We start from the raw sequence: 19,356 nt of genomic DNA, 5'->3' as shown, positions 1-19,356 counted from the left end.
TTCATGAGGCAAACAGGAGAAAGAAATGGAAGATGTTAGTCCTAGGCCTGCATTTCCTGCTTCTGGTCTTAGTTCAGATAGTACTACTATCTGGTGGCTGCACAGCCCCCTTTTCTGGCCATGGGTCACTGGGAGATTTCCAAAGTCAAGGAAATGCAATGTCCATTTGGAGATTCCAGGAAGGTGTTGGGAGTAGAGAGGCGCCGCTGCCGCCAGGTGGCGCTGTGGTGGGCGCCGCCGCAGTGTCAAAAGGGAGAAGAAGCCTTCTAGCCGCCTCTGGAGGACTTTCTCTATGGGCTTCCGGAGAAGGAGCGGAACTTGGAAGCCGGCGGTAACTTCGTAGTCTTAGCTGCTGGTGGTGGTCGGGGGGGGGGTCTGGTTATTGGGGGGGACATCGTGGCGTAGTGGTTTGAGCGTTGGACTAGGACTCTGGAGACCAGGGTTCGATTCCCAGCTCAGCCACAAAGACCCTCTGGGTGACCTTTGGCAAGTCACACTCTCTCAGCCTCAGAGGAAGGCAAAGGCAAAGGCAAAACCCCTCTGACGAAATCTTGCCAAGAAAGCCCCAGGATAGCAGTCTCTAAGCAGTGTACACTTGTAGGCTAACAGCTGTGAAATGGCAGCTGATGGGCTCACATCTCCTTTCAGTCTCTGAAGGTTGGGTAAAATAGATAGTAGGGAGATAGTAGGGAGATAGGGAGAGGTAAGGCAGGCCCCTCCTTTAGCCTTCCCTCCTTTCTTCTCCCCATTCTGGCTTGTTTCAGCCCTTCTTCTCCCCCTTTGGATCCACACAACAGCCCTGCCAGGTAGGTCAGGTTGAGCAAAAAGGATTGGGCAAGTGTGAGTGACTGGCCCAAATCCCCATTGGGCTCAGGGTGACCAGACATGTCCTCCTTTTCCAGGACATGGCCCACATTTGAGCCTTCTGTCCAGGAGGAAGTCCAAAAGGTCATCCGTTAGGAGCAAATTTAGTTTTTACTTGATAACGTCCTTTTCCTTGAACGCCCTCCATTTTGCGGTGCCTTGTCCTCCTTTGTGGTGAGGACATCTCTCTTCATGCCGCAGACCTGGGTGCCCCTACACAAGGCATTCCCATCCTCTGGCCTCCCAGATGTTTTGGACTGCAGCTCCCAAAATCCAAGACCGTTGGCCAAGGTGGAGCGGCTTTTGTATGGAGTGTGTATTGTAGTTACGGTTTGCTTTTTAGCGTATGCAGTTTTACATTGAGCCAGCCTGGCGTAATGGTTTGAGTGCTGCACTACAACTCTGGAGACCAGGGTTCGATTCCCACCTCGGCCATGAAATGTCCAACGCTGAAATGGCTACACCGCACAGGCTCTCAAGTGCTGTGGCTCTATCCTATCGCATCCGGGGATTTGTAGTTTGTAGGAGTATAGTGTCAGGATCAAGGGAAGTGATAATGCCACTCCATTCTGCTTTGGTCAGGCCTCGCCATGGCAGCTGAACTGTTGTCAAACTGCATTATTTCTACAGTGTAGATGCATCCCTCTTAAACACAGATTCCTCCCGGTGCTTTGATTGTCTAATCTGTCTGCTTCCAAACGTTGATGATCAGGGCCTGGGAAAGGGATGAAAAAGAGCATTAGTGTACACAGAAAATGTAGGGAGTTTAAATGCTAAGCCTGGCAACTAAGAATTAAGGGGGAATAAGCTGATAAAATGTTGTGTAGCCAAGATAAGGCTGGAGGAAACAAGATGTTTGAGAAAACTGCTTTTCATGTAGCTTGTGGCTGACTCCACAGTTTGTGGATCTCTCAGACTGCAGGAGTGATAATCTTCAGTAATACAATCATAGGCTTAGGTTAATCTTACGCATGTTTAGTCAGAGGTTTGGGTATTACGCAAAACTAAATGTAGACTTTAGCTGGAAATGCAGCTGTGTGCTTGCTCCTTTGAAAGTCAGTACTATTAGATATGTTAGAATTAATTTCTAGGAAACTCATGGAGGATCAGGCTATGTTTTCTTTGTTTGTTAACTGAAGGCAAATTTGTTTAGGGCCAGGAGTGTTGGCAGCTATTGAGTAGAATAGTTAGCTTTTTTGCAATTAAAGGGTTTGTTTCTTTAATGTACTATTTGAGATGTCGGTTTTGGTTTTGGTGCAAAAATAGAAGCAGACTTATATATATTGTTGAAAAACCGCAAATGTTGAGGGGTAGGGTCATGTTAGTTTCTTAGATCACAAACAACCAGGAGTCCTGTGGCACCTAAAAGGCAAACCAATGTTATTTTGGTATAAGCTTTTGGAGGCTTTGGTCACTTGATCAGGTGTGTGGAGTGTTGCCTCAGTTAGCAGATGTTTGTGTGTTCCAGTGAGTGTGTAGGGCTAAGGAGCTGAAATGCACAAACATCGTTGCATTGATGACCTAGAAATACATTTGCCGGTGATGACAATAAGCACATTAACATTGCTTTTCTGGATCAGATCAAAGGTTCATATAGTCCAGGATTCTGGACACAGTACTATCATGCTGTGACTCAAGCAGTGTGGCTTTGGAAGAATGTGGATCGGGATGTGTGTGAGTAAGCCTCTTCTGCTCTTTGCACCAGCATAACAATCAGTCCTATATGTAGGAAATGCCTCTAAACCTTCCCACATAAAGAAGTTCTATATAGACATGCTGGTTCCACTGCTTACCCTTGTGTGGTCATGACTAATAGTGAGTGGTAGACCCACCTCCAATGTGTTTGACAGTGACTAATCCTTTGAAAGCACATGCCACACATACACAGTGCTCTCTTTGATAATGCTTCTCACTACATCTTGTGACAGTAACTTGCATAAGTTCAATTATGTAACAAAATGCTTCCTTCTGTTTGTGGCTAGGTGACTGTGAAACGCCTGAGACTGTCACCTGTTATGCTTCACTTGTGTGGAATAGAATAAAATCAAGTAGATAAGGAAAAAACAGATGAGAAAGGTATGTGGATTGTGCGGTTCTGAAGAGGAGCAGGATTCTGGGGAACGGTTCAGGGAGACCTGTTTCATGGACATGCTTCTTTGCCAGCTCTACACCACTAGTTAATTTTTTGGGCCATATGTGTCAGATGAGTTAGACAGTTTTCTAAAGTGGTATCCTATGAGGGCTGTGCCATGTAGTTTTGCTAAATGTGAATTCTTTCTTACTTGGGGTAGCTTCTGGAAGTTACATTTTTCTGCCTCCATCCTCTATCTGTAAAAAAGAAATAGTACTTTAATTTGGATGATCTCAGAAGATATTAAGGATAAAGATGATTATGTTGATGAACTAGTTACTTTGGTATTCTCCAACCTTCCTTCAAGAAGCATACAGCAGTCCTTTATTCAAACAAGAGCCTCCAGTTATTCATGATGGTTGAGAAGTAGAAATTTGTTGAAATCCATGCCATGGGCTTCACAGCTGAATGAAACTGAACTTCCCAGGTCCAAGCCCAGGATAATAAACCAGTACTGTATATCACACTGAGTGTGGTAAAGGATTCACGATTGCTGCTTAATTATTATTTTTTTCTCATTCATACAGTTGAGCTTCTTTCTCCTGTTTCATCCAAGCCCACGAATAACCCAACAATGGCTTTGAGAGAGAGGGATCCTACTGACAACTGGACTGTAGGTGATGATATTTCTAGCAGAGATACTGGAACTTTGAAATCCAAGCAGGCACCCTTATGCACTGAAATGGCTGTGGGACTAGTAGATTCAGAATCTGTTTCCAACCATGCCAGTTTGAGGAAAAGCAAAAGCTCTGATTCTGCGACAGATGGCCTTGGGAAAGGTGAACAAAATCCTACAGATCAAGACAAAGTTTTCAAGGTCAGCTGTGCTGAAGAGCAACTTGGACAGTCTCCCCAAAGAGAAGATGATGATGTGCCTTGCCAGCATTCAGGATCCAACACCCATTTGGTTCCTCTTTATGAAGCAATCTTAAATCCTAAGAAACGGAAGCTAGTTCTGCACATTGACTTGAACAACACTATCCTAGTCTCTGATGCTGTTACCAATCAGGATCCTAGAGCTGCTTTGAACTGTTACCTGACTACTGTGACTTGGGGAAAGGTTGGTCCTTCAGGTGAGGTCCTAAAGCGTTATGATGTAACCACTGTGATTATATTAGAACAAAATAATTAGATTAAGATACTGACTACTACTAGGTCATTACAGTCACAGATAAACACTTTCAGGACTAGAATACTGAAGTTTAGGGGCTTGATAAAATGGTTTAGTAAAGAGAATTTGCATCCCAGATCTTGCTTGATGGTTTTTCATTTTGAAAATTAGCGATGCATAGCTTCCTGTTTCCGTGAAAAGGAACACTTTATCAAAATAAATGCCTCTTTCAAAACCACATTTAACCATGGTAAAGGGTAAAAGAGAGAGGGTTATGATGGGGCTGGCTGCAAAAATGCCAATGAAGTCCTCTCTTTAAACACAACTCTCCTAAGCCATTTTTCTATAATTGGGTATATTCCTAGCTTTAGCCTAAATTAGTATATTCCTATTGTTAGTCCTAAACAGAGTAGTTCTGTTGAATCAATAACATTTGTCTATATGTTGCCACACCATTCAACAGTTGAATGGGAGTAACCAAAAGGATGCTGGCCTTGGAGTCCTACTGGTAGAAGTACAGAATTATTTAAATATGGCCTAAGACAGGGCAGGCATAGTGTGACCCTTCAAATGTTTCTGAACTGTAGATCCCAGCTATGCTAGATAGGCTGGTGGGAGTTGCAGTCCAACATTCAGATGGTCACATTCTTTCTATACCTGGCCTATGTGTGTCTTCACAAGTGTAAATTGACATCCAGTGAAAAGGTTAGGTGCCCATTGTACTAACTATGGTCTAATGCTTACATTAGCAGTATAACACCCTTTTTTCTAATATGTAGTGCTGTCTGTTGTATTTTGTCTCTGTGTCAACAATTTGTATGCTTTTGGCTCTCTCTCAACTGCAAGGCTGGACAATGTACCCATTATTCTTCCCACAATCCAGATTTCTTTATCAATGATGTTCTTTTGTTCTGTGGTTGACTAACATGATCAAAACAGCTGTTGCATAATGTACTTCGCCAATACCTATGCACATTTAAATATTGTTGGTCTCTTCAGAATTGAATAATTCAGCCTGCCAACTTTTTCTCTTTTGTGCTTGTACATAACACATACAGAATATGAATTTATATCTTGCCTTTCTCCCAAAATGGGATTCAGGGCAGCCTGTGGTTCCCCTTTCAGTTCACTGTTGAATATGTGTGGGCAGAAGGCAAGTAAAGAGAACATAGAGAGATCATTGGGATGAAGCAGCAGGGGGCCTTCAATTTAAAAACTAGGAATTTGAAGTTAACACAAAAAGTAAGTATAGTAGTATGTTGACCTGAGACAAGGGATAATGTCTTCACAAGAATGGAAGAGAGATCAGTTTAAAACAGAGCACCTTGACATTCATGTCCTCCCTTCTTTTCTCTTGCAGGCAAGTGGCAGTGGCTCAGTGAGTCCCCTTCGTTGCTTCCTCCCTGCAAGGGTGCTGTAAGTTTTTACTCTCAGTATGGGCGAAACACCAAATTTACTGACACAGACAAAGGGCAGCAGTTCCGAGATGTTCACCAGCACCACTTGAAGCTGCTGGAATGGCAGGGCCCAGCTCACCCACTGCTCTCTATCCAAGGTGAACAAGGCAGGCACTACCACTTTGTGCTTCCTTCCTTCTTCTATCTCCTGGAGAGCCTGCACCAAGAAGGGAGGCAGTTTGCTGTCATCTTCCGCACCTTTGGCACAGACCTGCCTCGTGTCTTGCGTGTGGTGCGCTGTGCCCTTGAGGGACAGCACCCCCACTTCCCTTCTCTGCCAGATATCTCGGTGAGTGGGCAGAAAGCATGGTGGATTTCTCTTTGTCGTAGGTTTTTCAGCCCAGCAGGCATTACTGTTTGCTGAGTGAAAGACACTGTAGTGCTTTATCAGAAACCGAAACTCTGCTTCTTCCCAGTGTGCTTAGTTTTTGCCCATTCTTTCAGTTGATCAGAATGTGAATGAGGCTGTATCTGCACTGCAGAAATAATCCAGTTTGACACCTCTTTGACTGCCAATGGTTCAGTGCTATGGAATTTTGGGATGTGTAGTTTTGTGAGATATTTAGCCTTCCCTGTCAGAGAGCACTGGGGCCAAAACAAACTTCAAATCCCAGGATTCTATAGGAAGGAGCCGTGAAAGTTAAAGCAGTTGTTGTTTTGCCATTTCTTTCCATTTTGGTCAGCTGCAAGACCTGGAGAGATTTCAACTGTAGCAACTTCTCTGATCTATCAGGTACATTTGGGGACCTCCATTGATCAGGGTAGAATATTTGTTGTTGTTGTTGTTGTTGTTGTTGTTGTTGTGAGTCCCTTCAAGTCATGTCCGACTTATGGTGACCCTATCATAGGGTTTTCTTGGCAAGTTTAATCAGAAGGGACTTGCCATTGCCATCCTCTGAGGCTGAGAGAGTGTGATGTGTCCAAAGTCACCCAGTGGTTTTCCATGGCTGAGCAGCAATTCGAATCCTGGTCTCTGTGTCCTAGTCTAATGCTCAAACCACTACACAATGCTGAATGTCATATATATATAAAATTTAGTTTATTCACTGCCCTTCTGTCTTGCCTGTCCAATGAGAACATAATGGTAGTGGTCACAGGAGACCATCCCATTTTATCTTACAAATAACTCCATGAGGTAAATTAGGCTAACAGTAGGTGACTAACTGAAGATGAGCTTCATGGCTAAACCATCATTTGTACCTAGGTTTCTGAAGTCAAAGTCAATACTCCATCCATTTTGTTGCACACCTTCTCCATGTTACAGTCCATGCTTTGGCATAGCAGATTCCTGACTGTCAGATTCTGGGTATATACAACACATATAGGCTGGTATCTTCAGTCCTGGCCCATGACCATCCTAAAGGCATCTGGCTGACACCTGTTACAAATAATGCTGGACTGTATAAGCTTTTGGCCTAATCCAGCAGGGACAAGTCTATGTTGCCAGGCACCCACGTAATCAGTTCATATGAGTAGGCCACTACACAAGTGACAAAAGCAGCAGAAAGCAACTTGGAAGTAGTTCTTGGGCTGGGTGATGCACCAGCAAACACCTTTCTGCTGCTTCCTTCGGGAGTGAGATTTCACATGCTGTGACAACCTTGAGTTTCTGCTCCCATTAGGAAGATCATCTCATGTGTCTGTCTCTTTCCCCTGAATAATCCTGCATCTTAAAGTCTCCTTATCTTAAGCCCCATACAGACTGCTAAAATAAAGCTGCTTCGGGTCACTTTGGAGGTATGCTGTTTAAATTATACATTGTGTTCTAAGAGGCCAGAAGCTGTGCCAAAGCTGCGCTTCAGTCCTTAGGACTGGATCGTGGCTTTGGCATGGCTTCTGGACTCTTAGGACGCATGCATCATTTAAACAGCATACCTCCAAAATGACCTGAAGCACTTTATTTTGGCCTGTCTGTATGGGGCCTTAGATAGATGGTCTCTGGCTTACTGTTTTGGGCTTGTTAGGTCAGTGAAAGGCAATAGAGTTTCAACTTATTTTTCTCTTCCCCCCCTCCCCCCGTTCCACAATGGTAGTTGCCTGTAGACCTCAGTCCCGGAATAATACGCTGCAGCAAGCGGAAGGTAGTGTTGACTCACGGAGCAGAACGGCTGTCCACTGAAGATGGTGGCAGAAAAATGTATGCCTATTTCAGCTCCAGGGAAGGCCTCTGTGGCTTCCAGGACCACTTTGATTGGTGAGAAACTTAAGAACATTGTCTCCTTCACAGTCCTTGGTGGGTGGTAGGTGTACTTTTATTGATGATGATTTCAGCAGTTTGATTTTATTAGCTGTCAAAAAGCCAATCTGACCAGATATTGTTTTTAAATTGCCTTATTTTATAAATTGATCTCTTTAGTCTTTCCCTTTTCCTAACAATGGCCTGTTACAGACTGCCAAAATAAAGCTGCTTCGGGTCTCTTTGGAGGTATGCTGTTTAAATGATGCATGGGTCCTAAGAGTCCAGAGATCGCACCAAAGCCACACTGCATTCCTAAGCACTGGAGTGCAGCTTTGGTGCAGCTTCCGGATTCTTAGGATGCATGCATCATTTAAACAGCATACCTCCAAAGAGACCCGAAGCAGCTTTATTTTGGCAGTTTGTAACAGGCCAATGTGTCTCAGTATTTTTAAAAAATGCTTTGTGATACTGTGTCTTCTGGTCCAGGTAAATGACCAGGTTTGTAAGAGGATTATCATTCCATTTCCTGACTTCAGTTAGGGATTCCTGTTGAGTCATGTTTACACCTTTCTTACTGAGTCCACTTCTGCTAAAATCCTTGGAAGCTGCTATTTAAAGACATAATCATGAGTTCTGATTTTAATCAGACACCACTGTGTCCTGCTGGGATTGATCCAGAGACTGACGTTTGTGGGTTCATCTTTTTCTGCTCCCAGCACATGAGCCTTACCAGTAAATAAAAGAAAGTGTGATTTGGTGGAAATTTTGATATTTCTCTTGGGGTATAACTCAGTTGATTTCTCCTGTTTCACTATGCAGCCTGAGCCCACAGTAGAGACACTTCCTTATTGAGTGTCTATAGGAGAATAACTGACTTGGTGAGGTGGTGCCTTCTGGAAATGGTCCTCTGTGTTTAGTCTGTAGAAGAGACGATAAAGGGGAGACTTGAAGGCTGACTTCAGCTATATTGAGGGTTGTCACACAGAAGTTGAAGCAGATTTGCTACAATCAGTGGAGGGAAAATTGCGGGGAAGCAGATTTGGACTAAAGATATAATTAGGATTAACTTCATCATAGTGAGAGCTGTTGGAAGATGGAACAGACCGATTTGGGAAGTGGTGGGCGATCCTTTGTTGAAAGTATTCAAGCAGAGGTGTCTATCTGTCTGCCTGGGATACTTTGGTTGTTTCATTATAGATTCTAGATTGGACAAGGGATTGGACTCAATGACCTGCAAGGTCCTGTCTAGCTCTGTGAATTTTATGATTCTATAGGCGCATTACAAACCGCCATTTCGGACGTCCTCAGGATGTCCCAGTTTGAAAAAGGGGCGTCTCTTCCAGACGCCCCTACTCCTATTACGGACAGAGTCCGTAACAAATGGTGGCGGCCTTTCCACACGGCCGCCACCATATTGACGTAGCGGACGCTGTGCGTCCGCACATCGCACCCTGGAAGTGATGCCGCGAGTGCGCGACTAGTGCCTCACGACATCTTTTCCAGGGCCCAGGAAGGAGCGCGATTTCCGCACTCCTTCCTCAGAGCGTCCGGGACTCGCGCAGTTTGGCCACTGCAGCTCCCGGATGCTGCAAGCAGCGGGAGACCATCGCATTTCAGCGGTCTGTAACCCGCCTATGTCTATGAGTGCTAGAAAGCCTGCTCTGCCTGAAACTTTCAGGAAGGACTGATAGTGCTTTTCTCTGAATCAGCAAGAGCTAGGTTCTTTTAAGTTCTGTTTGCACAAATGAACTGGGCATAAACAGCCCCAGTTATATGCATTAATTGCACATTGAGGACAGGATTTAATTCATCCATCTGCACTTTCATTTCTCAAACATGGAATTTATTTTATAGTCATAGTATATTGAGACTCTTACTTTTAATTTTTTTTAAAAAAATCTCACCTTTATTATTTGTAAAAAAATGTTTTGAATTAAGTAAGCATACCTGAAAACGGCTCAGTGATCAGAGGAAAGTTCTGGAGGCCAAGAGTTCGGTCACAAATGCTCAGCACAACATTCCAGCCATTGTGTATTGGATGCTATTTCTTGTCTGCCTGACCTTACTTGCTTTCTGTTTCTAATCTTTATTTTCTTCACTGACCGCCTTCCCCTTTATATTCTTATCCCTTACCTCCTCTCATAAAGACTCTGAGTTTTCAGCTGTGTGTCTTCTTGTGTTCCAGGTGGGCCAAGAATCAGTTTTCTAGCAAGGGTGGGAAGCCCCTTTGGATTGACCCTCATGATGCAAACACCCACCACATCTTTATTGATGACAACATTCGGCTGAATGATTCTGACACCATTGTTCATCCTCAGGTATAGTTACTGTGAAACTCTTCTATTTGCATTTTTCAAGGTATTTGATAATTTCCCTGTGCTTCTTAGCAGGCAAAACAGGTGCTCTATCATTTGCATCTCCACAGCACTGCTAGAAGGAAGGCTAGGCTGAGATACTGCACCTCTCCCCAAGGCTTTATGGCTGAGTAAAGTGGAACCTTTAGATTCTGTTTGTCAAACCATATGCCATCCTCAGGTAATGATGCCTGTCTCCTTGACTAAACTCCTCTGTCTAGGTTAGTGAGGGGCGTGTGATGGTACTCTTAGATAGTCCCAAAGGAGAAGAAGAGCAGGGAGTAAGCTGCCTGTCATCACCACAGGTAATTAGAGGAGAATTGTTTGCTGGCATGGAACAGCAGGTGCTTCATGCCTGTTTGGGCTGCACAGCTCCCTCTGTCCTTAGCTAGTGTGAGTCATTCCTGGTCTCCCTGTTGGAGCTCTGAGCAGCCTGAAACTCATTCACAGCACTATGTGCTGAAAGGGCAGCTTTCACACCAGAACCTCCCCATTCTAAGACGTCAAGGGGAGAAAGAGAGGGAGGGTCTGGCCACTGTGGCAGTTCTTTGTCACTACCTAAAAGCTCTCCTTTTACAAGAGAAGGCAAACACCTGGGAGGTAGTGCTCTGGGGTACAGACTGGGCTGATGGATTGAGGAACAGCTGGTCAGGGAGAGTTAATTGGATCCTGCTGGAATCCAGGCACTATAATACCTCATTGGGGTACTTTGCCTCTATGCATATAGGAAGGATTGCTATTGGTCCCAAGAGACTTTCTGGTATGGAGAGCCTGTTTATTGACCCTTAGAGCTGATCAAGCATATGTCAAGCTCTCCAAGGAAGATGCTAAGAATCCTCTCAGTAGCTGCCAGCATCTTACTCCATCTCTGCTGGCAGAATGGATTGATATCCAAGTCCTCATTTGCAAAATAAAGAAATGTTTGGCGTCCATCCTTGGCTGTGTGGCCTCAGGTCAGGTTATATTTAAAGTACAGTGGTACATGGATGGCCTTTAGCGAGTCTACTTTTTTTTTTTGCACCTTCCAGTTCCAGTTCTCTTGGCTTTAGAGGCCTGGAAAATTGCACCAACTACAAGCCTAGTTTTGCTTTGAGGTTTCCTCTACAGCTTCATTTCTTCCCTGCTAGCACATGGACCAGGCTACTCTGTCTGCAGGTTGCTATTCTCTAACTGTAATCACCCAGACTGCCAGAGAGCCTCCCATAACAGTTTCTTTTGCACTGTAGAGGCAACCTTCACATGGTGCTTCCATACCTTGCTGCTTTCCTAGCCATTCTGTCAAGGAGATTTTAGGGGTTATCATTTTTTAAAAAAATGTTTCCAACCTCTGGCTTTTCTGGCCTATTTGTCTATAACTACATGCTTGTTCGATGAGTCAGTGCATGAGAGGTGAAGTTTCCCCTCCCTCACTATTATGTTGCTGTTATAGATAGCCTCAGTGGGCAGTGTCACCAGCCTGCTGGAAATCTTAGACTTCTTATTTCCTAGTCCCTAGCATAGGCAAATGGGTTCTGTTCCCCCAAGACCAGACCCCTGATCACCCTTCATATTTAATATCAAGTTAATATTAAAAGCGAGGCTGGGGTGAGTGACCTAGGAATGACGCCACTGCAGAAGGCTGGCCAATTTGCACGTGGAAAACCAGTTAGCACTAGCAAGGGAGCAAGGAAAGCACCCATTATGATGAGATCTCCTGGGGGTCCAGCATAATTCTTTTTGTCTTTGGAGGGTGGTGAGAGGTCATGGCTAAGGAAAATGTTTTTTGTGCATACACCAGGACTTTCCGGCAAGGAATGCAAATCCCTTACCATTTACTGTTGTTATTTTTTTTTCTGTTCCTGACCATTCTTTTCCTCCTGGAAAACCATTTAGCAAGAGTTTAATCCTTTCATTCCTTGGTTTCTGCCCACAAGACAAGGTTTTAAGTATAAATTTTAGTGCCCAAAGCAATGGCTCCTCAGTCTAGTTTACAAACAGACAGGGATGCTGTCGGTTTGACTATATTAGACTCCTCAATACATCTCTCTACCTACTTGTCGTGGCGGCTATTGAGACTTCTCTGTTCCAGACTTCCATCACTTTGAACCACAATCCGTGGTCGGTAAATTATCACCATTGGCAAGGCCTTAATCTATCACATTTGACTCCACCCATTATGCTTTGGGCCATTCTTCTCTCTTCTTGACCCTACCGTACCTTGCTCTGTATCTGCTGTTGAAACACTCCCAAGACCCCTGCCAAATTGACACTTGACCCCTAGACCTCCCACCTGCATGTGCTTAAGATCTTGCATCTCTCTGTCTCTGACCCCCATGAAGCAGTGTTACCATTCATAAACTGAAAGAAAATATGGGACTGCCCACTTGCTCCTTTGCTGCTACCTTGCCCTTGCTTCTACTTATCTAAAGAATAAAAAAAATTGGCTCTTCATGATGTCTTTCCATTTTTCTTTTTGGTTTAACTTGGCAGGTGTTCTCAGGGCAAAGAAGCTACAGTCTGCAGACCACTCCCACCGCAGAGCTCTATGATGTTTGCCTGGTTCAAACAGACCTTCTGGAGGCCATTGCTGATGTGAACTATTTCTGCCACTGCATCAGACGCTGTGAGGAGAATTATGAGAACTACTTGGCTGGGGCTGGGGATTGCATCTAGTGGAACTGAGGCAAGGTCTCTCCAGAGGAGTCTTGGTGACCTGTTTGTTCTCCTTATGTTTGGTGTGGTGTTTATGCAACAAGAGGGGAGTTGACTCTTCTGGGCTTCTTAGGTGATGGAGTTCCCCACTGGACTATTTTCTGCAGACTTCCTAGTTGGAGTTGCTGTCTTTGCTTTAAACTCCCAGCCAGCACTCAGTGCAGGCTATTCCGGGTATTCCTTTAAAAGCCTAATCAGTCTTATGTTCTCTGGTGCTGTCTTAATAATTTCCTTTTACTGAATATTTATTCAGAGCTGGGACATGGGAGAGCAGCCCATGGAGACTTCCTTGCCACAGAGATGGGCAATCATAGAATCATGGAGTTGGAAGAAGCCACAAAGGTCATCCAGTCCAAACTCCAAGGAGTTTGCAACTACCCCAAAGTTCTCCTGCATTGTACTTACTTGTACTTGCTTGCGGTGCAGAGGAAACTGTGTTAGGCAGCCATTTTTCTTAGCAGTACAATGGACTCCATTCAGTGAACATGTTTGTTTACTATGATGGATGCCGCTGATGCCAACATATGGTGTTAAGGATGCCCTGTGCTTAGCATACCCTTGTAAGAGATGTTTGAAGAATGAAGGCCTATCTTTGGTACAGCCAAGCAGGTTTGAATAAGGGCCAGTGGCTCATAAACTGATCCAGTTTAAGGAATTGTCCATCTGTTTCTAGCCATCAGCAAGTGTATTGCAAGGTTGCCTTGGAGTCTACTGGCTTCCAGAACCAGCCGGTATCCTTGCTTCAAAATACACTGCAGAAATAATCCAGATTGAGACCACTTTAAATGTCCTGGCTCAATGCTAGGGAATTCTGGGAATTGTAGTTTTGTGAGACATTTAGCCTTCTTTGTCAGAGAGCTCTGGTGTCACAATAAACTACATTTCCCAGGATCCCCTAGCACTGAGCCAGGGAAGTTAAAGTGATCTCAGACTGGAGTATTTCTGTGGTGTGTTTTGGACCCTTGTCAACTTGTATACATAAAGGACTCTACTTTTGCCAGAAGGAAGTGACTTCTTCAGGCAGCTGTGACTACCTAAGGCAGTCTTCTCTTTCTACAAGTCCCATCATAGTCAGGTTGGTTGGAGATGATGAACATTGTACTAATCACACCTTGAGACTTGGCTAAAGTTCTGTTTGCCAACCACCTGCACCTCTGCTGTGCAAAAGAAGGCCTTGCCTTTCTCCCAAGCTTCTTTCCTTCCCCCCCTACCTCCACTTGAAGCATAACTAGAACTAATCAAAGGCTGCTGTTGCTTGTTGTGGAGAGCACTGTCACTCACAGTGTGCCTCCCACCCAGCATGAGGTCCCTTCCACTATTGTGGCTGATGTGAAGCCATAGTTCTGTCTGCTGCTTGAGAGAATAGCTTCACCTCCCCCAGCAGCAGGGGGCTGAGCCTGACTCCTGTACCAGAAGGTGAGCAGAAACCAGAACATAGGTCAGTGTCTGCAAGCCATTGTCTCTCATCACTTCCTTGCCTTTAAAGTTGTGCTTTCCCTTTAGGGAGCTACTGGCAAAATGTGGACAAAATGGGAAGGAGGACTGTGAACCACAGTGCAATTCTAAAATAAATGTGGCTGTGGTGCAAAGAACATTAACACCATGTTTGCTCAAAAGATGCCCTTTTACTGCACAGGGTTGTATCTGTGTCAGTAGCATGGAAAAATAAAGCTATGGCTTTGCATGAATTAATCTATATGACCAGTGCAAACAGGTTATTTTTTATTATGTAAATGCAATAACCTGCCCCATCCCTTTACTTAGGAAGATTATTTGAGGTTTTTTGGGGGGGAAAAGAATATCTCAGGTGTTAGATATGCAACTAAAGCTCTGGTGGGAATCGTGTGACTCCCCGGATGTTTGAGAGCTCTCGTTTTGCAGCCTGCCATGCAAGACACACAGATTTGGGAGAGATTCCAAGGGCCATGCAGTCCAACTCCCGGCCATGCAGAAATACACAGTCAAAGCACTCCCAACAGGGTTGGACTGCAGGTGCCAAGATTCTTTAGCAGTGGTTATGCTGGATAAGAGTACTGGGACTTGCATTTCAAGAACATCTAGAGGGAACATAGTGCCCTCCTTAAACTTAAAGTAACCCTGCAAGCATTAAATGCCAGCCACATGCATTTACCTCTGGAAACAGTATTGATTAAGGATATTAAAGGAAGAGAGATTGATCAGTGGCTGATACCTGTAACAGAAAAAGGGAGCCTCCATGTTCAAAGATGGTAGACAGAGGCTAAATTTTACAAGAGTCCTCTTGCTTGTTGTATCACCACCAATCCATTTTGTGATGGCATAGTGCATGTCAGTTGAGTGCCAAGCTGGCAGGATGGCAATATTTTTCCATGACCTACACTATGGAGGTAACATTTGAAATGCAGGAACCCATTGTAGGAGCCTCGGTAATCATATCCCCCTGGGCAGTGTTAAAAATGCAGCTAGCTGTGTTTATCCTTGTGGCCTAAGACATTTTGCTGCCTGAGCCAGAGAACGAAATGGCAAGCATGTGTGCGCATGCATACACCCACACCACTTCAAAGTTTACAGTGCCCCAAATTATCCAAACTGTTTTGGCTCATGAGCCAGAAAATCCCACAAGGAGTTTTCCCTCTGCCTTGGAATTAAAATAAATAAAGAAGTTTGGTGTTCTTACACGATCTGCTGCCTGAGGTGGCCACTTCTCTCTGCCTAGTGGTAGGGCAATCGCACTATGGTGCTCAGTTAAAAAGAGTGCTGGAGTTCTGTTCCCTCATGTTCCTCCTCTGCTAGATCCCTACTAACAACCTCTTTGCTGCAGCCAAAATCTGCACAGATTTATGCAGGTCCTGTGAATGTTCAACAGAATATCAACTGTAATGGGAATCTATAAACATCTGCTGTTTTAGCTCTCATGTGGGAGACAAGCGGGATATAAATTAATTAAACCTGTCTCACAGGATGGAGATGGTTACAGAGAATGTAGATGGTTACAGAGCAAATTTGCACATTCAAAAAGTGTTATGTAAATTATGTTTTTAAAGGCTGACTGATTTAAAGATGTTTCAATATTTCTACCCCAAATGGCTCACTGTGTTGATGATTGGCATAAGATGCCATATGATCAGTTCTGAAAACAGTCCATATGGCAAAATTGGGAAACTAAAGATTTATTTATTTATTTATTTTATGCACTGCTGTGTCTGTTCATCTGCCAAGGTACCTAATGCAATTTATTGTTTTAATATGTTAAAACATTGCACATACCCCAGATACAGTTTTCTGAGGCTAATGGAAAGTCTTCTTGGGAGCTGATGGCTCAAATTTCCTGTTCTTCTCCCCTGTTGAAAATTGGGAAGACTAACCTCACTGAAGGGATTTGCAAAAACAGCTGACTGCACACTTCCAGTTGCTTCTTTCATTCTGTGAGGGGAAGCTGAATGAAGATGGGTCTTGTTGGTCTTCACGAAATCCAAAGCCTCTTTTGTGGTGGCAGCCCTCCTCCCATTTTAGTCTCCCTCCTGCCCATTATTTGACAGCATGGACCTGTCCTTCCACCTATTTTTCATCCTGACAAGTGAATGGCAGCTCTCTCCCTGAAGCCTCTCTTCATCAATTATGAATTCAGTTGCCATCGAGACTGAAGGATTAAGGCAGCTGGAAGCTCCCGTTTTGCAGCCTGCCACGCAAAACACCTGTACAGAGCTGGCACTCTACAAGGTTTGTACTGATGCCAGTTCTGTGGTGCCTCAGCATGCAGTCCTAGCAGGTCCGATGCCAAGGTACTCTCTTCTTTTTTTCATTGAAGGTTAATTAACCTGGAATAAGTACCACTCCTCTGGTTCTATAATCTCAATAGTTACACACCGAACAGGACTGGTTATATTCCTTCACACTTACTCCACCCTTTTATTATCTAAGTCAGCACAGCAAGACTTAACTGCTCCCCTTCTCTTTGAATGTAACCTTGGTAATAGGGATTTTTAAATGATCTCAGTGATTTGAATAAAGAAATTAATTGTGGGCATTATTCTAGATTATGTTTATCCATCTCTGTTTGATTTGGAGTGAAATACAATGGTGTACATAATGGAACATATTTTTAATTGCTCTCTTAAGCATGAGCATGCTATAAGAGTGCATGATAGAGCGGGGGAGTGAATCTCTTTTTTGCTATCTTGATTATGACCACAAAGGATTGGATAAAATGCATTAAGCGTTAATCCTGGGCCATTGTAATCGTAAATTGGAGCACTTACTCCCTGTGGCAGGGCTGCAGGAATCTGGCTGTGTTTTCTTTTTTAAAAGTATATTATTCAAGCAGGCACTTGAATTGACTTGAATTGATTGTAGTTTATTTGGACGTTGTTGGTGTGGTGTGACTGCATTACCACTGGTATCAGTGTTTTTACATTGCTGACTTATTTGTAGTGTTCATTGTCTCAGATTTCTGTCAATAAAGGGAACTGAGATAAAAGTGTAGTAATGAAACTAATTTCAAGATGTATACACATCATTTGGCTACTTCTTTTTGTATCCCAGCACATTGTTCTCTTTATGCACATCAACTTCTTCCATTTTATAGCATGCAGTGTATTTATTTTTTTACTGAAGAACACTGTTCGTTTTTCTCATCAAAGCTCATTGTCCTTAGTGCCCAAACAGTCTCATTTTAGACAGAGGGAACTCAGGCTCCATGCTCAAAGTAAATTATAAGATTATACAGATTATAAATCAACAGTGAGCTATGCAAGACATGAAAGTTCTGTTTCTTTTATATATTGGTTTGCCAACTTTTGCTCCAGGCAAAGTCTTTTGCTTTTTACAGCTTATCCAGTTTGCTGTTGCAGACAGTTAGCAAACTGATATTTTCTTGGCAGGGAAATAGAGTGATGGGCAATGCTTCACCTGTTACACTTTTGCAGATTAAAAGCACAGGAGGCTAGGCAGGGAAAGGATGAGTTCTGTTTCTGTTGGTAAAATGTTGGTTCTTCTGGATTGCGAAGTTATTTTTAAAGGAATAGCTCATAGCAGTTATTTAATATACCATGTAGAATTGATTACAGCAAGATCGGTTTGCCTTTTTGGAAGTATTAGCCAAATTCATGGAGGAGAGGACTCTACTAGGCACAGTAAATAACTGAATAGAATTTACATATGTCAAAGCAATGTCTGTACAAGTACACATATTACGTTGGAGGTATAATTCCTGTATAATCCTCAGTCCTGTTTGGGATTAGAACAACTGTGATCCAGGCCCCCATTTTCTGCCCATAGGTTTTACGGGGATCATAAAAACTCTCACACACAAACACACGCAGAAAGTCTGGACATCTACTTCTGGTTTTGAAAAACAGGTATTTTAGTTGTTTTTTAAATGTTACATGAGCAAAAAGTGCCACTGCAGTTTATTTTCAAAGGTGAAATGCTGTTCCTGAAGGCTTCCAAGAGGAGACAGACACCCTATTTGAAGGGTAGTTCAGGGTGTCTGGAGATGCTGAAGACTACAAAAGCAGCCTTGGGACTGTTTTTACCCACCCTAACCTAGAAGCATCTGCCTGACAGTCTGCTGCAAACAGAACACTGGGGAAACATAGAGTGTGGTTAGCAATTTAAGACTAACATCATATAATTCATTGTGTTGTTCATCATGATTGTATGACTGGTTCACAAGTTGCTTTCATTACCTAGCCCTAAGTGTACAAATTAGGGATAGTCTTCCAGCTCATTATGAATTTCTAGTGTGACACTTATTTCTGAGCTAGTTGCTCACCTCTGGCAAACGGTCAAAACATGACAGATGGAACTAGCCAGCTGCTAGAGAGCTGGACAGCCAGAAAGTAATGGGACATATATTACACTTCCTACGTGGAGATAATATTTGTATATTGATCAGGACATAGAAGAAATGTCTCTGCAACAGCAGCAGCTTGTTCTATGTTGTTCCAGACTAAATAAATAAGTGTGTGATGATGTGTATAAAACAACTTATGTACTTTTTAGAAAAGACGGAAAGTATTGGTTTGATGGCAGGGCAGCACTACTGTAGTACAGGTTCTCTTTCAAACTTTATTTAAAAGTATAAGGTAATTGCTTACTGATGAAGCACTTTAAACAACAAGGTAACAGATTCAATCTCTTAGCATCTTCAGGAAGGACTAACATCCTATCAGCAAGTCTGAAGACCTGATAACAGTTGTCAGAAAATATTACGTGTGGATAGGCATCTTGTATTTTTCTTAGATGTGTAGCCCATTTTTCTTCCATCACGGAATTAATTACCAAGAGTATACCATATTCATCAACATGATACAGGAAAAAGCCCACGAGCTGGATGAGGAGGGATCACTGCCAACATGAGCTGGATTCTAAGAAAGAAGCAAAATATTCTCCATCTATAAGGTATTTTTTAAGAAGTACTGTATATCTGAGAGGCAGCAAGGTCTTTGTGAAGTTACCATAGGGGGTGAGGAAGAAAGTTCATAGATAAACCACAGCAGGTGATCTATTTATCCAGCCCACAGCATTGGACCACTTGAACCATGGCTGTTGCACAAATTAGATTAAGGAGTTTGTCACACAGGGGCAAA

General features: G+C 43.4%; 1 protein-coding gene across 2 annotated transcripts; it reads left to right on the top strand.

Moving 5' to 3' along the window:
* The first annotated feature begins 312 nt into the window (after positions 1 to 312).
* LOC149321238 (uncharacterized) lies at positions 313 to 19,174 on the top strand. 2 transcript variants are annotated; one of them, XR_016280661.1, is made up of 8 exons: positions 313 to 331; positions 2,847 to 2,940; positions 3,523 to 4,068; positions 5,467 to 5,852; positions 7,597 to 7,757; positions 9,928 to 10,060; positions 12,566 to 16,548; positions 19,082 to 19,174. XR_016280661.1 is itself a non-coding variant. In XM_089518174.1 (7 exons), the coding sequence occupies exons 3-7, from the start codon at positions 3,570 to 3,572 to the stop codon at positions 12,746 to 12,748; spliced, it is 1,362 nt and encodes a 453-aa protein (XP_089374300.1). In that variant the 5' UTR covers positions 313 to 331; positions 2,847 to 2,940; positions 3,523 to 3,569; the 3' UTR covers positions 12,749 to 17,243. The 2 variants fall into 2 exon arrangements, 1 of the variants encoding a protein (XP_089374300.1); XM_089518174.1 differs by lacking the exon at positions 19,082 to 19,174 and having other exon boundaries at positions 12,566 to 17,243.
* The last annotated feature ends 182 nt before the right edge of the window (positions 19,175 to 19,356 follow it).

Source organism: Sceloporus occidentalis, unplaced genomic scaffold (genome assembly GCF_023333645.1).
Source record: "Sceloporus occidentalis isolate IW3139 unplaced genomic scaffold, rSceOcc1.0.p SCAF_1, whole genome shotgun sequence".
In the NCBI taxonomy this organism is placed as follows: domain Eukaryota; kingdom Metazoa; phylum Chordata; class Lepidosauria; order Squamata; family Phrynosomatidae; genus Sceloporus; species Sceloporus occidentalis.
Note: the sequence above shows the minus strand (reverse complement) of the source record. Positions and strands in the feature narration are given on the sequence as shown.